The sequence below is a fragment of the Xiphophorus couchianus genome, chromosome 17 (genome assembly GCF_001444195.1).
Source record: "Xiphophorus couchianus chromosome 17, X_couchianus-1.0, whole genome shotgun sequence".
Taxonomy (NCBI): domain Eukaryota; kingdom Metazoa; phylum Chordata; class Actinopteri; order Cyprinodontiformes; family Poeciliidae; genus Xiphophorus; species Xiphophorus couchianus.
In genome coordinates this window covers 3208545-3230962 of record NC_040244.1, presented here as the reverse complement: position 1 = coordinate 3230962, position 22418 = coordinate 3208545, and the positions used below count along the sequence as shown (strand labels likewise).

General features: G+C 38.9%; 2 protein-coding genes across 7 annotated transcripts in view; one reads left to right on the top strand and one right to left on the bottom strand.

The window, feature by feature from the left end:
* Nucleotides 1-13594, top strand: part of hgfa (hepatocyte growth factor a) — a 35936-nt gene extending 22342 nt beyond the window's left edge. For 2 of the 4 annotated variants that reach the window (XM_028044223.1, XM_028044221.1), the window contains exons 5-18: nucleotides 216-358; nucleotides 539-659; nucleotides 828-946; nucleotides 4130-4301; nucleotides 4394-4545; nucleotides 6001-6094; nucleotides 7197-7336; nucleotides 8729-8761; nucleotides 8958-9066; nucleotides 9153-9230; nucleotides 9323-9460; nucleotides 10326-10432; nucleotides 10552-10685; nucleotides 10889-13594. In XM_028044223.1, coding sequence (XP_027900024.1) covers nucleotides 216-358; nucleotides 539-659; nucleotides 828-946; nucleotides 4130-4301; nucleotides 4394-4545; nucleotides 6001-6094; nucleotides 7197-7336; nucleotides 8729-8761; nucleotides 8958-9066; nucleotides 9153-9230; nucleotides 9323-9460; nucleotides 10326-10432; nucleotides 10552-10685; nucleotides 10889-11065 — 1717 coding nt within the window. In that variant the 3' untranslated portion in view covers nucleotides 11066-13594. Of the gene's footprint in view, nucleotides 1-215; nucleotides 359-538; nucleotides 660-827; nucleotides 947-4129; nucleotides 4302-4393; nucleotides 4546-6000; nucleotides 6095-7196; nucleotides 7337-8728; nucleotides 8762-8957; nucleotides 9067-9152; nucleotides 9231-9322; nucleotides 9461-10325; nucleotides 10433-10551; nucleotides 10686-10888 lie in introns of those variants that run through there. The other 2 variants (XM_028044222.1, XM_028044224.1) reach the window with 2 other exon arrangements.
* Nucleotides 13595-16172: 2578 nt separating this feature from the next.
* Nucleotides 16173-21519, bottom strand: pax4 (paired box 4). 3 transcript variants are annotated; one of them, XM_028043313.1, is made up of 10 exons: nucleotides 21305-21517; nucleotides 21089-21234; nucleotides 20745-20954; nucleotides 20575-20665; nucleotides 19487-19612; nucleotides 19324-19406; nucleotides 19178-19241; nucleotides 18944-19014; nucleotides 17892-17988; nucleotides 16173-17238 (listed from the first exon to the last, which is right to left on the bottom strand). In XM_028043313.1, exons 1-10 carry the CDS (start codon nucleotides 21336-21338, stop codon nucleotides 16982-16984), a joined length of 1179 nt encoding a protein of 392 aa, XP_027899114.1. In that variant the 5' UTR covers nucleotides 21339-21517; the 3' UTR covers nucleotides 16173-16981. The 3 variants fall into 3 exon arrangements, with proteins under 3 accessions (XP_027899114.1, XP_027899116.1, XP_027899117.1); XM_028043315.1 differs by having other exon boundaries at nucleotides 21089-21219; nucleotides 21305-21516; XM_028043316.1 differs by having other exon boundaries at nucleotides 17089-17238; nucleotides 18944-19036; nucleotides 21305-21519.
* Between the last annotated feature and the right edge of the window lie 899 nt (nucleotides 21520-22418).

Sequence of the window (22418 nt, the reverse complement as noted above, 5' to 3'; positions counted from 1 at the left end):
AGACTGCAGGTGCTTGAATTTCACAGAGTTATGCATATAACATCATTAAGTTTCCCTTTGAATTTATTTGAGTTGTTATGGACCGCGCTTGCAGGCCAGTGTGATACTAAAAACACGGCTACTACAAGCAAGTGTGCAAGCACTCCTGCAAATTTATTTTTACGGCTCATGCTATCGGTTAACACCTTCAGCAATGTCTATCTGTGCCTCCTTAGGTTTTACCCAGACAGGTACCCAATGCAAGACCTGAGGGAAAACTTCTGCCGGAATCCCAACAACGATCCTGGTGGTCCGTGGTGCTACACCACAGACCCCAATGTACGAGCTGAGGAGTGTGGCATACCACAGTGTTCACAGGGTAAGACGAAATCTCCTCTGTGGACAAAACGTTTCAGTTTCAGTAAAGCCAAAGTCGAGAGGCGCTCAAGAGTTTAATTAATGTTTGCGTAGTTTATTGCTTTCTCAATGCCTTAGGTTTTGTTTGCTTTCGTGAGAAGGGGAAACAACGTTTTGATAATTGTTGTTTCTTTGTTGGCAGAAGTTTGCATGAGGTGCAATGGGGAGGATTATCGAGGCAAAGTGGACCAAACTGAAAGCGGCAAGGAATGCCAGAGGTGGGACTCAAAATGGCCTCATGTACACTCGTTCCAGCCCAAAAAGTAAGTTGAAATCCACAGCGTTGATCTTTCTCACGGACACCAGCACACACCCATGACAGATGCTTGAATAAATGACGCTAATGCTCAGGAGAGGTAGACCTCACCAGTTGTTATGACTTACTTCCCACCCGACTTCCTTTTTTCCCTCTTTTCACTCTCTCCCTGCAGGTATCGAGATAAAGACTTAAGGGACAACTATTGTCGTAACCCAAATAACCGTCTGCGGCCCTGGTGCTACACCATGGATCCCAGAACTCCGTGGGAGTACTGCAACATTACCATGTGTGGTAAGGGTGTTTTATATCTCCAGCTGGGAGCTTTGCTGACTAAAGTCTTCAAAGAAAGCGTGACAAGACCAACTGATTGTTTTTGCTCTGATTTATGACTAGATTTTTCTTAACATCTTTCATGCTCCGAACCTTCAAACAATGTGTCACACAATTGTGAAACTGTTAAAGGACTCAGTAGACATTGTCCTTTTTTGGGGGGGGGGGTTGTATCACCAGCAGGTTTTATCATTGAAGTTGTTGCATGCAAGAACTTCAGTGGTTTTGTGGTTGTCTGAAGATATAATTCCCCCTTGAGAAGTCTTGGAAGTCGTCGTTTAATGTGGTGTTTGGTTTAAGATCCTTCCACCTCAACAAGGAAAAAGCAAATATGTTGTTTGTTACTGGGATCGTCTGCCTGAATAAAGAGATTGAAAATTGGACAGTGACAATGAAGGCCACTGTACCAACATGCTTCACACGGTCTTCTATAAAGGCATAAATACCCATTGAACTTTTTTAACATTTTGCGACATAGCCCTATATAGCCCCTAATTAGTGAAGACTTAGTGAAGAGGCATTTCTTCATAATTTAGCCATTATGAGAAATTAGCAAGTGTTGACAGGTCAGAAGAGACTCTATTTGCAGTTTGCCACAAGCTGTTAAAAGCAAATGACATCAGGGGGTGATGTGGTGGCGCAGGGGCAAAGCATGACCCACATTTTGAGGCCTTAGTCCTCGTGGCGGTGGTCGCAGGTTCGATTCCCGGCATAGCGACATTTGCCGCATGTCTTCCCCCCCTCTCTCATTAACCTGTTTCCTGTCGAACTACTTTCAAATAAAGGCCACTAGAGCCATCAAAACCTAAAAAAAAAAAAAGAAGCATACATCATCTATCCACAGTACACCATAGTCACAGTGACACACGGTATCAGCGACTGCATGCTGTGGGAATGCTGCTCTTCAACAAATACAGGGAAGTCAGTTAGAGTTGTCAGGGAAGTAGATGGAGCAATGATTTCGTTTTCCCGATGTACAAAGTTTACATAGACATATAAAGACTCGCAGCTGTAGCTGCAACACAAAAAAGAGGTCCTACTAAGTATTGACTCAGGCAGCCTGAACCATGTGTCACTTTTCCCCCCCTTCATAATAGCGCACTACCTTGTGTTGATGTGTCACTGAAAATCACCCCCAAAATACACCAAATTTTGTGGTTTTCACATGACAAAATGTGAGAATATCCAGCAGACATGAAGAGGCTTGCACGGCAATGTAGGCTCTGAAAGGGGACAGTAGTTGTTAGTGGCATGAACGTTGGGTTTGAATCACAACATTTAGAGACAATTTAATGTGAAAGGAGGAAAGCGATTGCAGATGCTTCCTCCTTGGGCTCAGGGGGTCAGCGAATGGTGTGATGAACATGAAAATGATGTGAATCATATGCCACGGCCCTCACAGACACTAGACTTCAACCTTACTTAACAGCAGTCAGAGACTTTTTACTTCCTGACGTCTCAGGCAGAGCTCTGTCGTCTTTAATCAACGCACAAATTGAGAATAGATCTGTTGGAAATGGTGTTTCATCAGAAAGTAAATGGAAATAATTTTGGAGAAACCCTTCAAGACCTTCAGTTGTTACACACCTGACACACATTATTAGGGTAGAGGTGAATAATATAACTTCACTTGACTCGCATTACATTTGGCTTTGAGTTTGATTTGTACCTTTGACAGCATTTGGTCTTCAGAGGTAATAGAGGCAGGGAATAAACGTTCATGTCATTAGCAAATTCTTTCTTTCTTTTGTCAAAATGCTCTGCTGTGCGCATCCTCTAAACACATGCAATGTATTTCTCTCTCCGTCAAACACACGCTCACACACACGCATGCACTTTACAGTACAGCTTATGATTTACAGCGAGGGCGGAGGTTCTTCATTTGTCCAGATGTGTGCATCCCTCAATGCCTGCCCTCAGTGAGATAAAAACCACTGACCTGTACTGTGCGGAGCACACAGACACTGGCATGCGTTACATCAATCCAAAGAATCCCTCTCTTCCAACGGCCTTTCCGTTTCTGCCTCAAAACATTCCCGTTCCTCCTCCATCTTCCCTCTTCTCATCTGTCAAAGGCTAAAGAAACAAAGACAGGGTTCCAGAGGGGAGAAGTGCCACTAGCCCTGCACTGCTGAAAGTTGAATTCCATCTGAAAATGTTTGAAATAGTTTGCTGATGGTTGAAGTGGCTCAAAGCTGACTGGTAACGGTGCAAAGGCATTTGTAACCCCTGAAACTGCTTCAATTTAGTCAAATTACAAAGCAAACTTTGATGTATTGCATTAAGATTTTAGATACGTCATTGTTGTTCACCCTCTCTGGACCGATACTGTGTACAACATTTCACTGCAATTCCAGCTGCAGGTCTTTTGGGATGTGTTTCTATCAGATTTGTACATCGATGGGCTAAACCAGCGGTCTTCAAGACTTGACCTCAAGGGTCAATGTCCTTCAGCTTTTAGGCGTGTCCCTTGTCCAACACACCTGACTCAAATGCCTGAATTACTGTACCTCCTCCGTATGCAGCCGTGGTCTCCAGAGTCTTGCTGATGATCTCATTATTTGACTGGGGTGTGTTGAAGCAGAGGCACATCTAAATGTTTTGGACGCTAGACCTCGAGTCATGGAGTTGAAGACTTCTGGCCTGAAGGGTTTGCCCATTCTTTGCAAAATAGCTCAACTCGAATTAGAGTCTGTGAAAATCGGTTTTTCAAGTTTTGCCAGAGATGAGACTTGACAAAATGTTGAAAGGTCAAAGGCACACAAATACTTTTAGAAGGTCCTGTGGATGGCTTCTCTTTTACCCAAGAAATTAACAACTAATAATATATTTTAGAAGATGTTATTTTGCAACAGTAAGAGTTCTATTTTAGGCAAATTGAATAATTAATCCTTGTGGAAATCCCTGTGTGCAAGAATATGTGGCACCACTGTTGTGAACACAGTGAGCGTTTCCTATGCCAATAGCAGCATGGAGGGAGTTCTACTGTTTTTGATCATCTGTCTCTACATTAAACATGACACATTTTTTAGAGGATTAACAGCTCCCTCCTTTTCTTCCTCCCTCATTCTTCGGTTAGGATCCAGCTAGTGACTTTCTCATCTTTCTCATGGCTCCCCTCACTGCAACATTTTTCTCTTGCAGACTCAGATCACAGTGAGGAAATCGATGTCAACACAACAACGTCCTGCATCCAGCAGGACGGCACAAATTACCGCGGGACGATGAACGTCACTCCAGAGGGAGTGACATGTCAGCGGTGGGACTCCCAGTTCCCCCACAACCACTCATTTCTTCCTGTGAACTTCAAATGCAAGTGAGCGATGGGAAGAAAAGCAGAAGTGTTGAAACCAAATAACCAAATAACTGTCAACGATACAGTCATCAGCATCGTCATTTAAATTGTAGCCGATGTGTTTGTTACAGAGACCTTCGGGAAAATTACTGCCGCAACCCCGATGGAGCAGATTACCCATGGTGCTTCACCACAGACCCTAACCAGAGGATTACAAAGTGCACCCACATCCCCAGATGTGATGCAGAAGCCACACCAAAAATAGGTAAATACGTAGGTTTTAATCCCTTTTTCTTTTGTCCATTATCTAAACTTTATTGAAAATTTGAAAGTTTCTAAGAAGCAACCATTAGACAATTGAGCTTTCAGCTTTCACTCAAAACAAAACTATTGTTGGGCTGCAACTAATGATTATTTTAGTAAACTAAGCCTTTATTAAACAATATTATACCGGTAAGTATATTAAAGAAGCAAATAAATAAATAGTTTAGTTTTATTTTAAATAAGAAAATAAACACTTTATTGCCTAAAATGCAATAAAACTTGAACTGGGTGAAACTAAAAGTATGCTGCTTGAGGACTTTTGGCTAAAACATATTTACAGATATTTTTTTCATTGTTATTATTATTAATTTTGACTTAATTACTGCTCTGATTAAGCTGTTTTTTCAGTCAATCTCTTTTTTTTTTGTGTCAATGTACTCCATTTAACAATTAATCAATTACTAAATTAGTTGACAATTATTTCAGTAATCGATTTATCACAATTAATCCAATTAATTGTTTCAGGCCTAAACTCCTGTAGAACATTCCTTACAATCTACACCAAATGTTTGAAACAGTCGGGTAAAGATAGCTAGGGACAGAAATATGAAGTTCAAGTTTACTAAGAGCATTTTACATGCTGTTGTTTTTAGCCTTCCTGGTTTAAGCAATGATGTATTCAAATGAGAAACAAGTTTTTTAAATACGTGGCAGACAAAATCTTTTTCATGAACATCAGAAGCAACAAATAAATAACAAGTGTCTTGTAATTTGTAGAGAAAACCCGGCATTCTTCCTTAGAGAACATAATTCAAATACTAAACCGCAGATGCTTAAAGACACATGTCATGTTTTTGCTAAATTACTCAGACGTTTCTAAATCACTCTCACAGGACTGAGCCCCTTGGCAGCACGCTGCCCAATGAATTCCATTTCACAGGAGAACAAAAACACTAGACTTTGGCAACAGCGCTCGCTGTCATTTCCCATGTTCCCCTGCTTTGTATTTCAGAGGACCACACATGACATTTACTACGAGCCCTCTGTTTTAGAACAGACATAGTATAAATGAAGTTTAAATGTTCTGTTATATGTGGGGAGCAATAGTTACACAGGCTGTCATCAACGCCGAACTGCTCCAAGCCACAAGAGGGGAATGTCCATCCATCCATCCATTTTCTGTTCACCCTTGTCCCTAATGGGGTCGGGAGGGTTGCTGGTGCCTATCTCCAGCTACGTTCCAGGCGGGAGGCGGGGTACACCCTGGACAGGTCGCCAGTCTGTCGCAGGGCAAAGAGGGGAATGTGTTTTTGTTTTTCTTTGCAAATGCATGATTATGCTTCTATGCTATGTAGATATTCAGGTGTTTGCGAAACTGCATGACTCTGTTGTCCTTGGCACTGTGGTGAATTTTTAATGAGATTTTGCAAAATAACTTAACCTCACTCCTGCCCAGATTGTTATGAAGACAAAGGAGAGATGTACCGAGGAGCCTTATCGACAACTCGATCAGGAATTCCCTGTGCAGACTGGGCACCTTATATAAACAGGTAACAACGTAAAGAGAACTTGTTTTTGTTGCCATGGCAATACAGACTTTTTTTGTTTTTACTGGGTAAGTGTTGACTGTTCAGTTCCCATCACTTTGTGAAAATCTCTTTAATATTAATGAAGCAAAGCAGTGAAAACAAACAGTGAAAGGAAATCGGGGTGCCTTGGGGGTCAGTACCAGGTCTAATTATTATTCAGTTTACTGATGAGAGGAAACTCTGGGGTCCTCCCCAAGTGACCCACGCTGACTAAGACATTGCCCATTTTAGGACCTGTTGCTTTATGCTGAAGTAAGGCTGTTGGATTTACTTAATTTACAAGAATTTTAAAAGCCAGAATGGCACAGACAGATGGACATGTTCCAGAACCGACCCCTGACCCGAGGAAGTGCTTTCTGAGGAGAACAGATCAAAGCCAATCAGCTCCCTCGCATCCACTGCAGCCAGCAAGTCTACCCCGCTCAAGGTTAAGGGTCATCCCAGGGAAAACTGCTGAGAGCTACAGCTTGTTTAACATTCTCCTGGGAAGTGGAATTATCTTCATCCCCTGACAAATTGTTGCCCTTCGCTTGGCATCATTTTTGTGCCTGTGTGTCCAAACCCCTACCTCGTAATTACTTTTCAAGGGTATTTTGGATATTTGAGAAGATTGCATTTAATTCTTGTACAGCCAAGTGGCGAAAAGACTCATGATTAGATGTGAATTCCTACCAAGAGTACAACCAAATCGTTCCATAGAGGTTGTGGCTCCTGTTGGTCTGAGCCCTGCTGAATGCTTAGACTACATACTTTCATACTCCCTTGAGCACCCTTCAGAAAGCTCTGTTTCCGTCTATGTGCTCTGTGCAGCGAAGGCAGAGGATTCATTGCGCTATAAGAAACCCAGAGCCAAACTTTCCAGGCATAATGGGATTGCTTACAGTGTGAATCTACTGTATGTGCGTGACAGCGCAGCTCTATGTGCAGTATACACATACTTGGTTATTTTTAGAGCGAGAGGGTGTGTATTAATCTTCATGATGTGACCCAGTGTTAGCTCTCTGTTACACTGTGCACATGATAACAAATGCAATATGAGAACCTATATTTGTGTGTCTTACAGTGGGGATTCTCACTCTACAATATCCCACGTAGGGCTGGAGAGGAACTACTGCCGGAATCCAGACCGAGACAAACATGGCCCCTGGTGTTACACGAGTCCAAATAACCGCTTGGTCTGGGACTACTGCAAGCTGAAGCAATGTGAGTCAATAAAGCGCTTTAACATATGAAACAAGATTTCAGGAACTGCAGAACCTGGACGCTTCTGTTTTCATAAACTTTAAGAGGCCCAGCTGATGCACCTGTTTCCAGGTGTTGCATAAACAACAGGATTAATACTGAAGCAGATGTAAAACCCACAATCTGTATTTCAGAAAGCTTCAGAAGGTAAATAATTACCATTGACGGTTACTATTATTAGCATCCTTTTTTGATTGGTGGGGACATAATTTGTTGATGGAGAAAGCTACCTTGTTTTTTTTCCTTGTCTTGTGTGTTTAGTACAAACACACAAGACAAGGAAGTCTTGTGTGTTTGTACCAAAGTTTAACCAACTTTTCAAGAAACAACTGTCTATGGAACAAGTCAGAACTTGTCTGTTCTAAGACAAGTCTTTTCACTTTTTGTTGCTAGGTACCACGCATATAAATAGAATATTTTATAGAATATTATGCCATTTAGCAAAGCAAACTGAGATATATTGCAAATAAAGTAATCTGTGGCCATAGACGTAACCAAGCTAGGTTTTTACCTACATATTCCTTTCTTTCTGCTAAGCTACTAAACACTACATATATAAAGTAGTTTTTGAGAAACAAGTCAAAAGTATTGGCTTTGATGATTAGCATAATGCTAATAAATAGCCAGAAATAATTTGTATCTCTTTTTCTTTCCTGTTTTTAGTGCTGTGCTAAGCTAACTGGCTTCTTAATGTTTGCTGTTTTTTCTCAGGCATCTCAGAAGTGTCATTCAGTTATCAAAACTTTACTGGCCTTGTTGGAAGGAGACTTATCAAACATAAAAGTGTTTGTTTTACAGCTAATCCTCAAGTTTAAACCAGTATTTCAGGATGCTTTAGCCACACTGACTGGAAGATTGTGCTGGTGTTGAGGTGTGGTGCAATAAATAAAATAATTTAGCTTGACAAACTTTTGGAACCACAACAGAGCACAATAATAGCACTTCTCTTTTCCATCTTGTCTGATGTCTTGTGTGATCCTTAAGCTGTGGTTTTGTCTGGCAGATAATACACATTGCCCAAACAGCTAACAGATGGTGAACCCGACTGCCAGTCTTTTATTTAAAAAAAAGAAAGAAAACAACACTGGTTCCTGAATCCAACATTTTCTGTGGCTGGTTTCAATCTTGGTGCTCTGAAGAACCTCTTATGAACGACTGCATAATGATTTCCATAATGTAAAACATGTCCTCCATGAGGTTTTTAGGTCTTGAACAAATTTATCCGCAGTGTTTGCTGTCAAAGCCTCTAACAATGATTCAGACGTGCAGATAAGTCTTTATAAAGCCTGCCATTTTCTGATGTTCCCTGCTGCTGTGAGGTCTGTTCTTACTGTTATGATTTTCTTATATTAGGCGAATCACCAACAGTGGCTCCTCAACCAAACAGTAAGTATCCATTTTGCTCATCTGCCCTCACTAGTCTAATCCTCCTCCTTGGCATCCTATCTCTGATCTCCTCTCTTTTCCTTGTAATTCTTTAGATCTGACCCTTCTGTGTTCATTTACCTGGCTAAACAAATCATATTTCATGGTTGATCTTTTGAAGCTATAGTAAACATTATCAAAATATCTCCTTATATAGATCTAACGAGGCCCAAGATATCATGCTTTGTACATATAAACACCAGAATAGTTGGAGGACATGAAGTGCAAGGAACAGATGGCGGCTGGGTTGTGAGCATTCAAAGAAAGTAAGTCAGTTTCTTTGTTTTACGGAACATTCTCACAGTTTGCGAAGATTTGCCAAGTCATAAATTATTTTTGCAAATTGTCTTAGGAAGCTTCATCGGTGTGGTGGATCACTGATCAGGGAGGACTGGGTCTTGACCACCTACGAGCAGTGCTTCACGTCCTGGTAATGATCTATTTTCTGGTACTTTCCCCAAATAATCAAGCATACCATGGTTTTCTCTGTGTCTTACCGGATTTTTTGGCTCTCCTTGTCAGTGTTCCAGATCTCAAGGATTACAGCATTCAAGTCGGGCTGCGTCACCTGAATGAGTCTTCAAACCGTCCTAGATTGGGGATTTCTCGCCTGATATGTGGCCCTGAAGGATCCAATCTGGTTATGTTGAAACTAGAGAAGTAAGTACCCAGCCAGCAATGACCTTTCCATTTATCTGTTAAAATATATTAACTATCAACATGCTACTTGCTCAGTTTGGGTCTCCAGAAAATTTCTGTTTTGTCTGAGGCCTCACTTCCCTTAGACAGGGTCAGTGTCCATGCCTCAACAAGTTGAAAAGTGCTGGGCAAAAATAGCATCAGTGGGAATGTTCCAGGGTCGAAACGAATGGTGACTAAAAAGAACATGGGGCCCAGCAGAAATATGTAAAAAATATTTTCACCAAAGTTTTTGGTGAAAATATCCTGTAAATTGACAAAAGTGGAATTTTCTGGAAGGTTTGGGTCCTAATAAATGTGGAGTTTGAGAAAAAGTTGGTAAAACTTGTTGGTTGTAGTGAAATGATGTGCTTGCTGCGTCAGAACCTGAACAATTTGGTGTACTTGGCTGAACCATAACTTCTACTCTCTACTAGAAAATCCTGAAAGAGAATGTCCAGCCATTAGTTTGACCTTAAGTTTAGGTTATGCAGTGGGATAAGAACCGAATCAGCAAATTCACCTTTGAAATCTTAATTGTGGCTGGATTATAACAATCCTGCAATAAATAGTTGGCCAAAATTCCTCTACTGGAATGTAAAACACTCCATTTCCATTTATCATACATCCGTGATAGCATTTGTTGTTGCTTAACAGTTTCTAGGTTTAGGGGGTAATTACATTTTCACATAAAGCCAGGTTGATTTAAGGTTGTTTTTTTTTCCCTTCATAAATGAAACCATTGTTTGGAAGTTGTTTTTGAAATTATCCTTGATATTATTTCACAGAAATGTACATCTTCATCCTCAGATTGCTTGGTTATAAATTACCATTATGTTTGTTTCAGTCCTGCCCCGGTGTCTGACGGTGCGTCGACGATTCATCTCCCGGTAAAAGAGTGTCACATTGCTGAAGGCACCAACTGCACCATGTACGGATGGGGGGAAACAAAAAGTACTGCCTTCCTTCACCTTAACTCCATCACCCTTTCAAAGTTTAAGGCTGCTGAAGCTCAACTATTTATACCTTACAGTATTTATTAAATCACTGACTGTAGCTCGGTCTCTGTTCAGATACAGGCCTTGATGAAGCTCTGAACTCCGTGACGATGCCCATGGTCGACAATGAAATGTGCTCACAGATCAAAGGGGACGCAGAGAAGAGCAGAATATGTGCTGGAGGCAACATAGGTGAAGGCGTATGCGAAGTGAGTGTCAACAGTGTGTCTGCTTTGTGTGACTGAAACAGTGTTCTTGTTTAAATGTCCTTTTTTGAAATGGATTTTATAGAGATGTTATGTGAAGTGTTTCAAATCAGAGTTTAGCACATTTTAGGCTCGATTTAGTTGTAGAAGAGGTTCATTATTAGAAGTGTCGACTTACTGTTTGTGTCTGCGTCATTTAATTTCAGAGAGATTATGGCGGCCCGCTGGTTTGCCAGGAGCATCAACGAAAAGTTATTGTCGGTGTGAGCATCCCAAGGACAAAATGTGCCTCTGCCCAGCCTGCCCTGTTTGTCAATGTTGCCTTCTATTCAGAGTGGATTTACAAAGTGTTTAGACTTTACCCCAGTTTGCCGAGGAACTGATGGGTCGGTATGGGAAGAGTCCTGTTGTGGACACTACACGAAGCTGCCGATGAAGAGGCAATCGGGACCAGGAAGCATCGCATGTCCTGTTCAAGCTGAACCAAGCAATGAGGGATAACTACCTTTGGGAGAGTAGCCACTCTGTTGGAGCTCAGATTTAAAAGATGGAATGTCCCCACCTTAAAATTCCAGACATTCCAGACATGTGTTTGCGACTACTTTAGCACATAGGTGGCACGCGTCCTTGTTGCGACATGTTCAGAATTTCTGAAATCATGCAAATAAGGCAACACAAAAGACGTTTTGTGAATCAGATGGTGACCTTATGTCCTGGAATTTTACTTGAACCTGGTTTCTTTGGTGGCTACCAGTTAAGGTAGCTCCTCTTCGACTGGGATTTCTGTGTTTCTTTCAATTTGTTTAGCTGGGCTACAAATTGTGCTTTTTTTACTTTAAAAAAATTAAAATTATGTACGGGAAAGATGAAATAACGCTGAGGGCCAAAAGTTCCACAATACAGCAATTAGATAATCATATATGTCTAAGTTAAACTATAAGAAATATATTAAACAAAATTATCTATCTCTTTCTCTCTGTCTTTCTCTTTATCTTCAAATAAATAGGTGATAATTTAAATCAATGTGGAAGAATATTATAAATACATAAATCTGTAGTTTTATTGTTTTATAAAATTTGCAATTAATTAGGATAATTTGACTTAATCCTATACTAGAAATATGAATGTAACTATTTCAGCATTTGTTTAATGATTTGATAGTCCTGTGTTGCAATTCAACATAATTTTTTTTGGATTGTTTAATTTTTACCCGAAAAAATCGATCACAGTTTTTAGCAGTCTTATAGCAAACAAGATTGGTCTGCAGTTAGCCAGTCTGAACCTAGGAGCCATGGTAATGATCCGTAGCAACATATTTGCATGATAGATTAAAGTTTTAATGTAGTTATTATGGTTTATTTCTAAACACACATTCGTAAATATTTATCTGTCAAATTATTTATTTTATTGTGGCACTTTTGGCCTCCAGTCTAGTTTATAAATGCACTCATCTGCTCTGGTCGTCAGGTACTTTGCATATATCACAGCTGTTAGTTGTTTCAGTGTTAAAAGCATCAAGCAGGCAACTGTGGAAACGGCTAAAAGAATGAAAACGTAAGCATGAAAATGTCATTAGAAAATTCCTCGTAGACTCGCTATGAGAAAATAAGTAAGTCAGATGGTTTATGAAGCCAAAACTGTCTGACTGTAGGTCCAACAGAGTTAGAAAAATTGGACTTTGGATACATCGTTAATATGAGTACATCGAATACACAACAGCAGCAACTGTGGCCAACCTGGAAGTTTTAATTGCGTGCAGTAGCTGAACTACCTTTTCCCCAGTTAACTGTAACTGTTGGCTTCCCCCCCCTAGAGAGAGAGTCTAAGTAGGACTGAGCAAACTGCTCCAGATCTTATACTAATATTTGTAGCATGAGAGAGAGAGAAGAGCCATGCCAAATATAACATGGCTGTTTGGTATCCAGTTTGGAGGGAACTGTGGCCCCTGGTGGGCTGTGTGTGGTCAGTAGAACATGTTTTCTTCTTTTATATAAAAAGTGACTGTGTGTACAGACCCGCAGATTTATTTGTTTTTCCTGACGTTGTGTAAATTTTTATAGGTCTTATAGATCTGGATTATTGTCGGTTCATTTAGTATCGTTGGATAGGCTTCTTTGAACTTCTGATTGTGTGGAATATTTTTTTTTTAAAACTTAGTATAATGTAGTAATTTATATTTATTTTTTTAACTGAGAGGACAAAAATTGTCATAATTGGGTTCATAATTTGATGGTATGCTTACTTTGTGGGTTCTATTACAAACATGGTATCAAAGAAGTTGGGAAGCTTGGTGAAATGTGAAGAAAACAAATATACGGTTCGCTCGGACTTCACTAAAAGACAGAGATGGCTCATCAGCTGCTGAAATGTGGCTGAAAAAAGGTTTGCATAGTGAGAGCTTTCTCTACTATGCAAAAACAAACCACGTTGTGCTGTTATCCTGCTATCTCAAGCATGTGGTCTCCATGAGTTCCAGCTTTCGACCTTGATTCAACAAACCAAAGAGCCACTTTCCACCTCATTTCAGTTCATTACAAATGAGCTAAACTTCTAAAATGGACAAGAACATTTCAGGGCTTTCTTTTCTTGTTTTCTTTCTCGTTTTCTATTGTAACGTTTTGCTTCTTTTCTGATTACTATGCAAAAACAGGCTTTTGTTGGTTAAGTTTATGTCTTTGAAACCAGATGTCAAATGTTTTTATTTCCATGGGAGTTTTGTTCTGATTATGTCCTGAATGTGTTGCAACTGTTATTTAATTCAGCCTAATGTAATGTAAATATGTAGATATGAGTTGTATATTTTGTGAACAGCACACTCATAAAATACAGCTGCTATTTCTTTTGTATCATGATATTTTTCAGATTTTTGTATCCCTTTATATTTCTATTTGTAATAAACAGTTTTACAGTGACCCGTTTCTCTGCCTTTGCATGCTTTCGTTCAAATAATTCCATTCATTCTGCTTTTGGCGGTCGTGACTTTCTCCCGCTGAGAGAAGCAAACTCCTTGTGTATGATGAATATTCTTGAGTGGCTGCAGCAGCAGGGGTTATCCATACAACTAGTCGAGGAGATAAATTATAACGTCCTCAGAAACGTTGGGATAACAAATGTGGAGATCGTTGGCTTAAGTGGTGTGGAGTTCACTCTGGATGAGCTTTTCAGCTAACTTTGGGGTTGCTCAACATGAGATAAGAAATGCTTTGTGCTCCAGATTTAAGCTTAGTATTTGTGCCAAATCATCAGTGGAGGTTTTAAAACGGTATTCTAGGGATTTCTTGCATGAAAGACAGTGGACAGGTACTGAGACTCTGCCATGCTAAACATTGATAAAAATACTCAAAGTAGAAAGAAAATAATCTCTCATGAGATTTTGTGTATCCTGTTTACACTCTTAGGTCAGCACTTGTAAAAAGTTGCAGCTCTTTTTTTTTCTTGCATTTGATAGATGTAACTGCTCCAAAAATTATTAATGTGTTATCTTCAAATGAAACAGTTCCACTTGCATTATGAAATAAAGAGTTCAAGAGGATGAGACTGGGAATGTCCTGTTTGTAATGGACTCAGTCCATAGTTTAGATGCTCTCCAGTTCCAAGATGGGTTTTTTTTTTTTTCTTCAGCCTAGTCTGTTGACAGAAAAAAAATCTATTAAATACATGTTGTGAGTTGCTAATACATGCCTCAGAAGTTTGGCATTTAGATGCTATTAGCACCTAATAGCTTAGTTTCCCAAACTTTGCTATTTTCTTTTGCTCTTCACATTATTATAGCAGATGCTATTAAGAGTGTACTCTTCTGTTTTTGTTTTTTAATTTTTTTTTTAAAAAGTACTACTAGGTCAGTGCTTTGTGTTCACCAGTGTCATTTTTGGTTTGCCAATAATGGGGTGCCGCTAATGTACAGCTAAGATGGTGTCGTTTAACATGGTTGTATTGCCCCATTGACCCACAAGAGGGTAGTGTAGTGCCAGGAACAACGGGTGTGGTTACCTTGAATTTGATTAGCTTTGGCCATACACCTGTTTCTTTTTTTTTTTTTTTTTGCTTCATTCAGTGTAGCTGTTGCTGTTCAGTGTTTGACAAGCAGAGGGATGTTTTTGGTAATGTATATTGGGTTTTTTCCCCTATACATTTCTGAATGTGAATTTATTTGTTTGAAGCTGTTTATTTATGCATTGTTGCATTTGTTTTTTTTGATAACTAAAAAAAAGTAAAAAATTGCACACACTTTCAGTGCGTAAAGTCTACTAAAGCAAGTAAAAAGACCAAACAGGAGAGGTTGTCAAACACCCTGTGCTGGCTGCCATGCCCAGTTAAACTTTTTTTTAAATTTATTTACCTGTCCTAAATAAAAGGAATCCTGACTCAGAATTGGTTTACTATATGTCTGTCTTACAGATTCTGGTCAATAATTGTGTGTATTTTTGTTTTTGTTTGCCATAAATAAGTGGTGCTTGAGGGCAATCCTTGAGAGCTACTATCCTGCATCTTTTATATACATCCTTTCTCCAACACACCTGATGAAAATGAATGAGTCCTTACCAGGCCTCTCCAGAGATGAATAACTAGTTTGGTAAGCTGTTTGGTTAGCTGTGCTGAAGAAGAATGCATGTAAAAGTCACAGGATTGCAGCTCCTGAGGATTCGCGGAACCCTTCCCTGACTCGAAGCTTCTGCCTTACCTGTTTGTCCAGTTTTAATGGATAGACATTAACTGGGTTATTGCTGCCATTAATAACCTCTACTCTTGGATTTTGTTGCCTGTGGAAATCGAAAGTGCATACTCCATGCATCGTTCAAGGAAAAGCACTCTTGGCTTAGTCCTTATGTCTTGAATACTGTGTTTCCCTCAACATACCCATTGACGGAGATTTGCTGCAAACAATGATCTTCTCTTTGCCTTTCTATTTAAAATACTCATGGTTCGGCACTTGCCTCTCTGTCTGATATACAGTTATTGATGCAAGTATTACTTTCTTTATCTCTGCAGTTTGGGGGTTTTTTTGCCATTGATAGGACTTCTGGTCCAGTGCTTTTGCGTTTTCACTTTATTTGGTTTAAATTGGACTGTATGGAATTCAAGCCATAAGCCTTTGGTTTTGATTTTACTCAAAATCACATTGAAAATGATGTGTGTCAGTATTAGGTTTGCAATGTGGTTACTCATCTCTGATGCATATGAAAATTAAGCTCATTGTACGAAACACATCCGCACAGAAGCAATTGTACAAATTACTGCTTAGACGCTGTCATGTGGAGATATCATTTACTTATGGTGTTATTCCAATGAGAGTCATTTGTCAGTAGGCCATTTCCACACTGCTGACCAAGCTGTTTGCGTTCTGATCCTGGGCCTTCCCCTTATGGCTAATTATCAGGGATCTCAGAGTAGTGTTTCTTTGCTGTTGTAAAGGGACTTGAAGGAACTCAATGCCTTTGCCCTGTTACAGTAATAAAAACAGATGCGAAGCCATGCAGATATCAGGTCATGTTCAGAGTTTTTGAAGCTTCTTTTTTTAATGTTTCTCCCACTGGCTTTCCCTAGAAAATCTTGGAAGGCTGCCTTCACCTCCTTCTGCACTTTTGCAAAACAGCAAAGCCCACAGGCTGTTAAAGCGATAGCAACCATATCACTTTATGGTGATTGCAAATGATCCGTGCAGCTTTGATTTATGTTGACAAGTCATCAGGCCAAACAAGTAAGTCACTGACAAGAAACATGAAAGCGCTTTGGGTTGAGGTCATACAACATCTTCTAATTTATCTTTTAATTTTCTCTGTTAGCACTTGATGTACCCTCTAAAAATCTACTCCCTGTGAAGCAAGGCCTGCGTTTATTGGTTACATCAGAGTTTAGAGCCTAGTATTTAAGAACTTGTTCCCTGGAAAGGCACATCAGTAAAACATTCCAGTGAAAGAAAGAAAACAGTTCATCGTTCCAACATTATTTAGTACATAATGGATTGACCTTTTTTCCATTTTTATGAGGGAAATTATTGCATCATTTTTATCTTCTCAAATAGTCAATGTGACAGATCTTTTCAATATAATATTTTACTGAATCAATTTTCTTGTATCAATGAAACAAATCTTTTCTGCAATACTGAATTTATCGTTTTACAGTATCCATTTTACAGAAGCGAAGTGTGAAGGACTTGTTGCAATGTCAGTCTTTTGTCTCCATCTACTGGCCAGAAATTCTCTGCAGTCTAGAAGGTAATTTACTCAAATCTATTAGAATTACATCTTTAACTCTACATGCTAAACTCATTCACCATAGGCAGAAATCCATTCTCACTTTCATACCATGCCACCCAGTTGATGCATATCCTGGGGAGACAGGAAGTTTCCGTTTGTTTGAAACTGGCTCCACATAAACGATGTGTTCCACTGCTGGCAGACATGGGAGTGGGTTATGATGTCCTCAGAGGCCAGCTGGAAAGTGTTCTTTGAGTACATGTTGTCTTGAGTCAATGGAAACGTGACTGCATCTCTGTTGCAATGCCGTGGAGTCCTATTGACGGTCTGTGGCAACGTGTCACACAGCTGCTGAGGAACTAAGGGAGAACACATATTAATACACCTGCGCACCTGTACGCCAAACTTTCAAAGCATAAGAAACTAGAAGGAATCAAGCAACTTCACCGGAAAACTGACCAAAATGAAGCTTAAATGTATTTAAGTGACTTTTGTAAGCATCTGAACATCTGCATTTAGAACCTAGATATACAATAGTCTATACCTTTGCCATTAATAACTGTTTCTCCTTCTCTCTTCAAATGTATTATCAATGTTCAGTTATTTAAGGGTGGCAATATAATTGTGAAGTACACAACAGAAACAAATCTAATAAAGTAATAAACTAAACTTTGGCAAGCAAAAATATGTGTAGCTGACAGAGAAATCAAAGTTGTAACTACGAGTCAACTCTTCCTGCAAATTAGTTTTATTGTAAAATTTTTCAGGTGTTTGCAATAAATGGATTGCAGAAGCACAGTGTTAGTAGTTGAAACCCAATATTACAGGGAATTTGTCCAAATTGAGTACTAAATTATGCTTTTGTTGATCATTGCAATGCTAGTTATTCATTGCAGTCTTCACTATTCCACCCATAAATAGAATTAGTGAAACTTTGTAGGCTAATAATTTGAACATAAAAGTGTTTAGATTATTTAGCAGATTGAAACTCAACTCTGATAAAAGATCTTACCAGCTGCTGTTTGAGAGAAGAAACCATTGTGTAGCTTCCTGGAGACTCTGGGTAGGAAAGCGTTGTTTTGACAGTTTATTCTTAATGCGTCCGTTTCCTACAACCAACAATGACCGTTTTTAAAAATGTGTACATCTCCCCTTGTTAAAATTAAGACAAACTAAATGTAAAAAGTGGGACAGTAATTAATCTCTTCAAAATCCTTTCCGCATATATTCAGATGAAAATACTGCCATGTACCCTTTTCCTGACTGATACCTTTATACAATGTAGTCCTTCTGATACTTTGTAACCTCTTCAGTTTTTGTTTTTAGCTACAGAATGCAAATGAGAAAATGCTATGAAAACACTAAGCATTTATGCAGTAGTTCAACGCATTAATTGCAATAATATTGTATAGTATTAATTTTTGGGCCATATGAAGATCGTGAATATCCTCAAAGGACCAGTTATGTCAGAATGTATTAATAAAACCCATTAAGCTGTTTAAAATATTGATATTAAGCGCTGTCTCTGCATTTGATAGACTTCTTAAAATTAAATAATGTTATACATCTTTTCACATTGGCAGAACACAGATTACAACTACTTTGATTTGATAAAGTAAAATACAAGGACACAACTGTTAGCTTGAATTTTCTATTTATTTATCCCTAGAGTCTAGAGGGCCTCATCAAAGCTTATGGTTGGCCAGAATTGCCTGCAGGGTCTTCAGTTTCACATGTGCCATACATATAGAAATTTCTCCTAAAGAAAATCCCTACTTTAAGCCAAACCAATATATTTGTATTTCAAATGTTGGGATATATATCACAATGTGGGAAAATTGCTTTGACATGACTTATCAGTCATTTCTACATGACATAAAAGTGTCACGAAAATCTGACATTTTAAGGTGTTTAGAGCCAGAAAAACTTCAAGTAAATGGGTTTTACCTCACCACTGATTGAAGCAGAGATTAAAACGACAGAACTGAAGTTTAAGTTTTAAGTTCTACAGCAAAGACCAAATGAGCTGTAAGAGCTTAATCTAAAAAGTAAATCACAACCTACCTGCGACGTAAAGCTGTGTGTGAGGGCTTGATTTAAAAGAAGGCAATCTCTTTGCTGCTGCAGGTCTGAAGCTGTAGGGGAGAGATTTGTTTTCTAAAAAATTATGAATGTAATTTTTATTTTATTTTTTCTTGTAGTTATGTGACACTTGCACAATTATTTGCAAACTAATCCCTGCTTTGCAGTTTCTCCCATATACACAGCTATGTTGTATTTTTGCCCCAACATCCTTACTCTTTGTTCTACTTCTGTGTTTGGTTTCCCTCCTCCATTTAGCTCGTCTGTTTGAAAACCATACCTACAAGAAGGAAATTAACCATCATGTGTCATGATATGAATGTGTTTGTGTATACAAACTACTCTCGTGATCAAAATTATACCTTAATGGTGTCCTCAGGAAGTTTAATTTCAGCTGACAGTTTCTCTCTTGTATACAGATCAGCGTACTGGCTCTGGGAAAATTCTGGTTCGAGAGAGATGAGCGTATATTTTCCTGAGCGTAAACACACTGGAATGTCACAGGATGATGAACTGGATGATTACCTTGCTCGAGTGCTCTGCTCTGCTCCGGGGTGAAAGTGGTGCGGTTCTTGTGCCGGGCACCTTCAGGTTTCTGGTCATCAGAGTTCATCACTTCCTTGTTTACTTCTTCAACCACAGAGTAATGATCTGCAAAAAATACATTAGTTAGCACTTCAGTTTGATTCCTTTGATTCCATAAAATAGAATAAAAAAAAAAAAATAGAATTTTTGAAAGTATGTATTAGCTATTAAAATTACACCCCCTAGTTTGAATATGACTTTTTCAGAAAGGTGTACATAATAACTTATATTGTCCAAATTAACAGACTCAAGTCATCTAATTATACTATTAAAACAAATAAGCTTTAAAAATGTTGAAGGTTGGCCCTGTTTAACATTTAGTTTGTTGTGCATCTGACTATTCAGTCTAAGGCAGCAAGTCAGAATATTGTAGTAGTTTGTCTGGTAACAGATTTAAGGGCGTCTCAAGATAACAGTCAAACATGCCCAGTTGTGACTGGCCAACCAAGTTCATTGTGAAGGTAAATGGTAGGAAGCTAAAAGAAGTTCCAAAAAAAAAAACAACCTAAGATGTCATCAAAGGACCTAAAACGGTCTCTTGCTACTGTTCAGTAACAAGAGACCGTTTTAGCAATCACAAGTTTTGTGATTGTAGATGCCTTTACAATCACAAAAATATTTCACAAATGCTAGTTTCAAGGTGAGCAAAAAGTAAACCTTCGCTCTGAAAACATTAGCGAGCGAGTTCTAAACCGTTTGGTTTAGAACTCGCTCGCTAATGTTTTCAGAAGTCCTCGAGGACCAGAGTCCTTTTAAATGTGCTTTGCAAAATGTCTATAGTTATCCTTCAAATGATTAAGAATTTAACCTTTTTAAGTAAACACACCCTAAAAAATAGATCAGAAATTAGGTAATATATTTAGGTGAGGTTTAGGTACTAAGCATATTGAAATTATATTAATCCGTTAACTGCAAGAATTTACTACAACATGACTTGGTATATTTAAAAACAAAAGATCAGTGTGAAACTCTTCATAATTAATGAGTGTACAACATTGCTGTCAAAGTGAAATCTTTTGATAACTTACCCTGCTCAGCTCTGATGGGAGCATTGACCTCCATGCACATTATTCCACGATCCAGGTGGATTTCTCGCAAAATCCTATTTATGGATGACACCTTGCAGGAAACGGCGCGCAAAAAGCTTTATCAACTGCAGATAAAAGATCAAATTCAAAGCATTCTTTATTCCACTTACACTAGGAATTTTTGCGGCTTTACAAGTTCTTGCAAGTCGTTTTCGTATTTCCCAAGCAAAAATAGTTGGCGTTTCCCTCTTGCATTGGATGATGTTGGAGATGACGCCGGGGGTGAGAAGCCGAGGGCGGCTGCCTCCTATGGATTTGGGCTTCACCAGCCCTGTGCGCCTGTAGCGGCACAGTATTTTGCTGACGCACCCGTTGGATACCTACAAAGACGCACTGAGTTAGGTGCAATCCATTACAGATCGACTTTATTTGATCAATCCGGTTCCCGTTGTAATTACGCTTTTTTTCCCCTCCCTGAAACGTGTTTTATCTGAGCTGTTTGGATTGTGCGCACCCGGAGAATTCTGGATATTTCACTTGGGCGGACTCCCTCCGAGGCCAGCTCAATCATCTTCATTCTCTTGGACTCCGGTAGAGGTCTGCCGTTGAGAAAGGTTCCTCCTAATTGGTTGACACTTCCACCACCTTGTCGTAACACACCTTCAATTTTATAACTCGGCTTAAAACGTGCCAAAGTTTGATAGATGTTCACAAAAAGTGCAAAACTAACCTTGGCTTTGCAGACTAATCCTTGTTCCGCACATCCTCGCTTGGTTCCAGGCTCCTAACTTTTCTGTGCAGGACCGAATTCAGGATGAAGCTCGAAGCCTTAAACTCTAAACGCCTCTTAAGATTGACAGTGTGCGGAATCAAAGCTCTTGGCGGAGATTTATAAGCCTACAAGAGCTGAATATAACGTGGTTGCATACTTCCTGCAACGTCAATAAAGCTGGGAGGGAACATGAGGGTAAAACTGGGTTTAAACTGCAGGGAGTCTGTGTGGCCATTTGTTCGTTTACTAATTTCTGATGGTAAGTGGCTGCATTAGATTTTATTGAAGGGTATCAGTGCAAGGGGCCTGAATAGAAATGCACACAACTCTCCCTTTTTCTTTTCAAGAAAAACATATTTGAAATCTTTTATTGTTCTCCATCTACTTAAAAAAAATGCCCTCCTTTGTGTTAGGTTGCAATATACCCAACTGAAGTAAATTTCAGTTTGTGGTTGTATGTTCAATGTTCAAATTAAATTTAATTTATTTGAAGACTATGCATTTTATATTTTTATATTACTATAATATGATTATACATCATTCTATCTGCAGTGTTTTTGCAGATACCTTATACGCGTTCCACTATCGTGATTAATTGAACATTGCTTCATGAAATTTAGTTTCATGTCCTGACCATGATTTAACCAAAATGTCCCGTTTGACCATTTTGTTTTGTTTCTGTAACAAACTTCTGATCCCTTCATAAAACAGATTTTTTGTACATACAATTGAACTCTATTTACAAATGTAAGCTTATTTCCTCAGTCTCAAGGAAATAAGTTGCACTGGATTTAATTAAGGGGTGCTTAATTAAAGTGACCAAATAATGATGTACCACATTCTCTATGTTTTTAGTCATAAAAATTTCAACAAAAAAAAAACGTGCATCCTTCTCCTTGCACTTCATAATTAGGCACTACTTTCTTGGTTTGTCACCTAAAATCCCATTAATATTAATTGAAGTTGATCATTATAAGGTACTTGTAAAATCTTTACTTGGTACTTTTTATATTTAAGGGATGGGCTGCAAAAAATGAATAAATAAAACCCCTAGTTCCTGACAGTGCAGCAA

Excerpts from the sequence above, each read along its gene's own strand:
- pax4 (XM_028043313.1), bottom strand. The coding sequence starts at position 21,338 with ATGTGCGGAACAAGGATTAGTCTGCAAAGCCAAG. Across the intron at positions 21,235-21,304 it reads GATTAGTCTGCAAAGCCAAG|GTGTGTTACGACAAGGTGGT; the intron begins GTTAGTTTTGCA and ends ATAAAATTGAAG. Across the intron at positions 20,955-21,088 it reads AAATATCCAGAATTCTCCGG|GTATCCAACGGGTGCGTCAG; the intron begins GTGCGCACAATC and ends GCGTCTTTGTAG.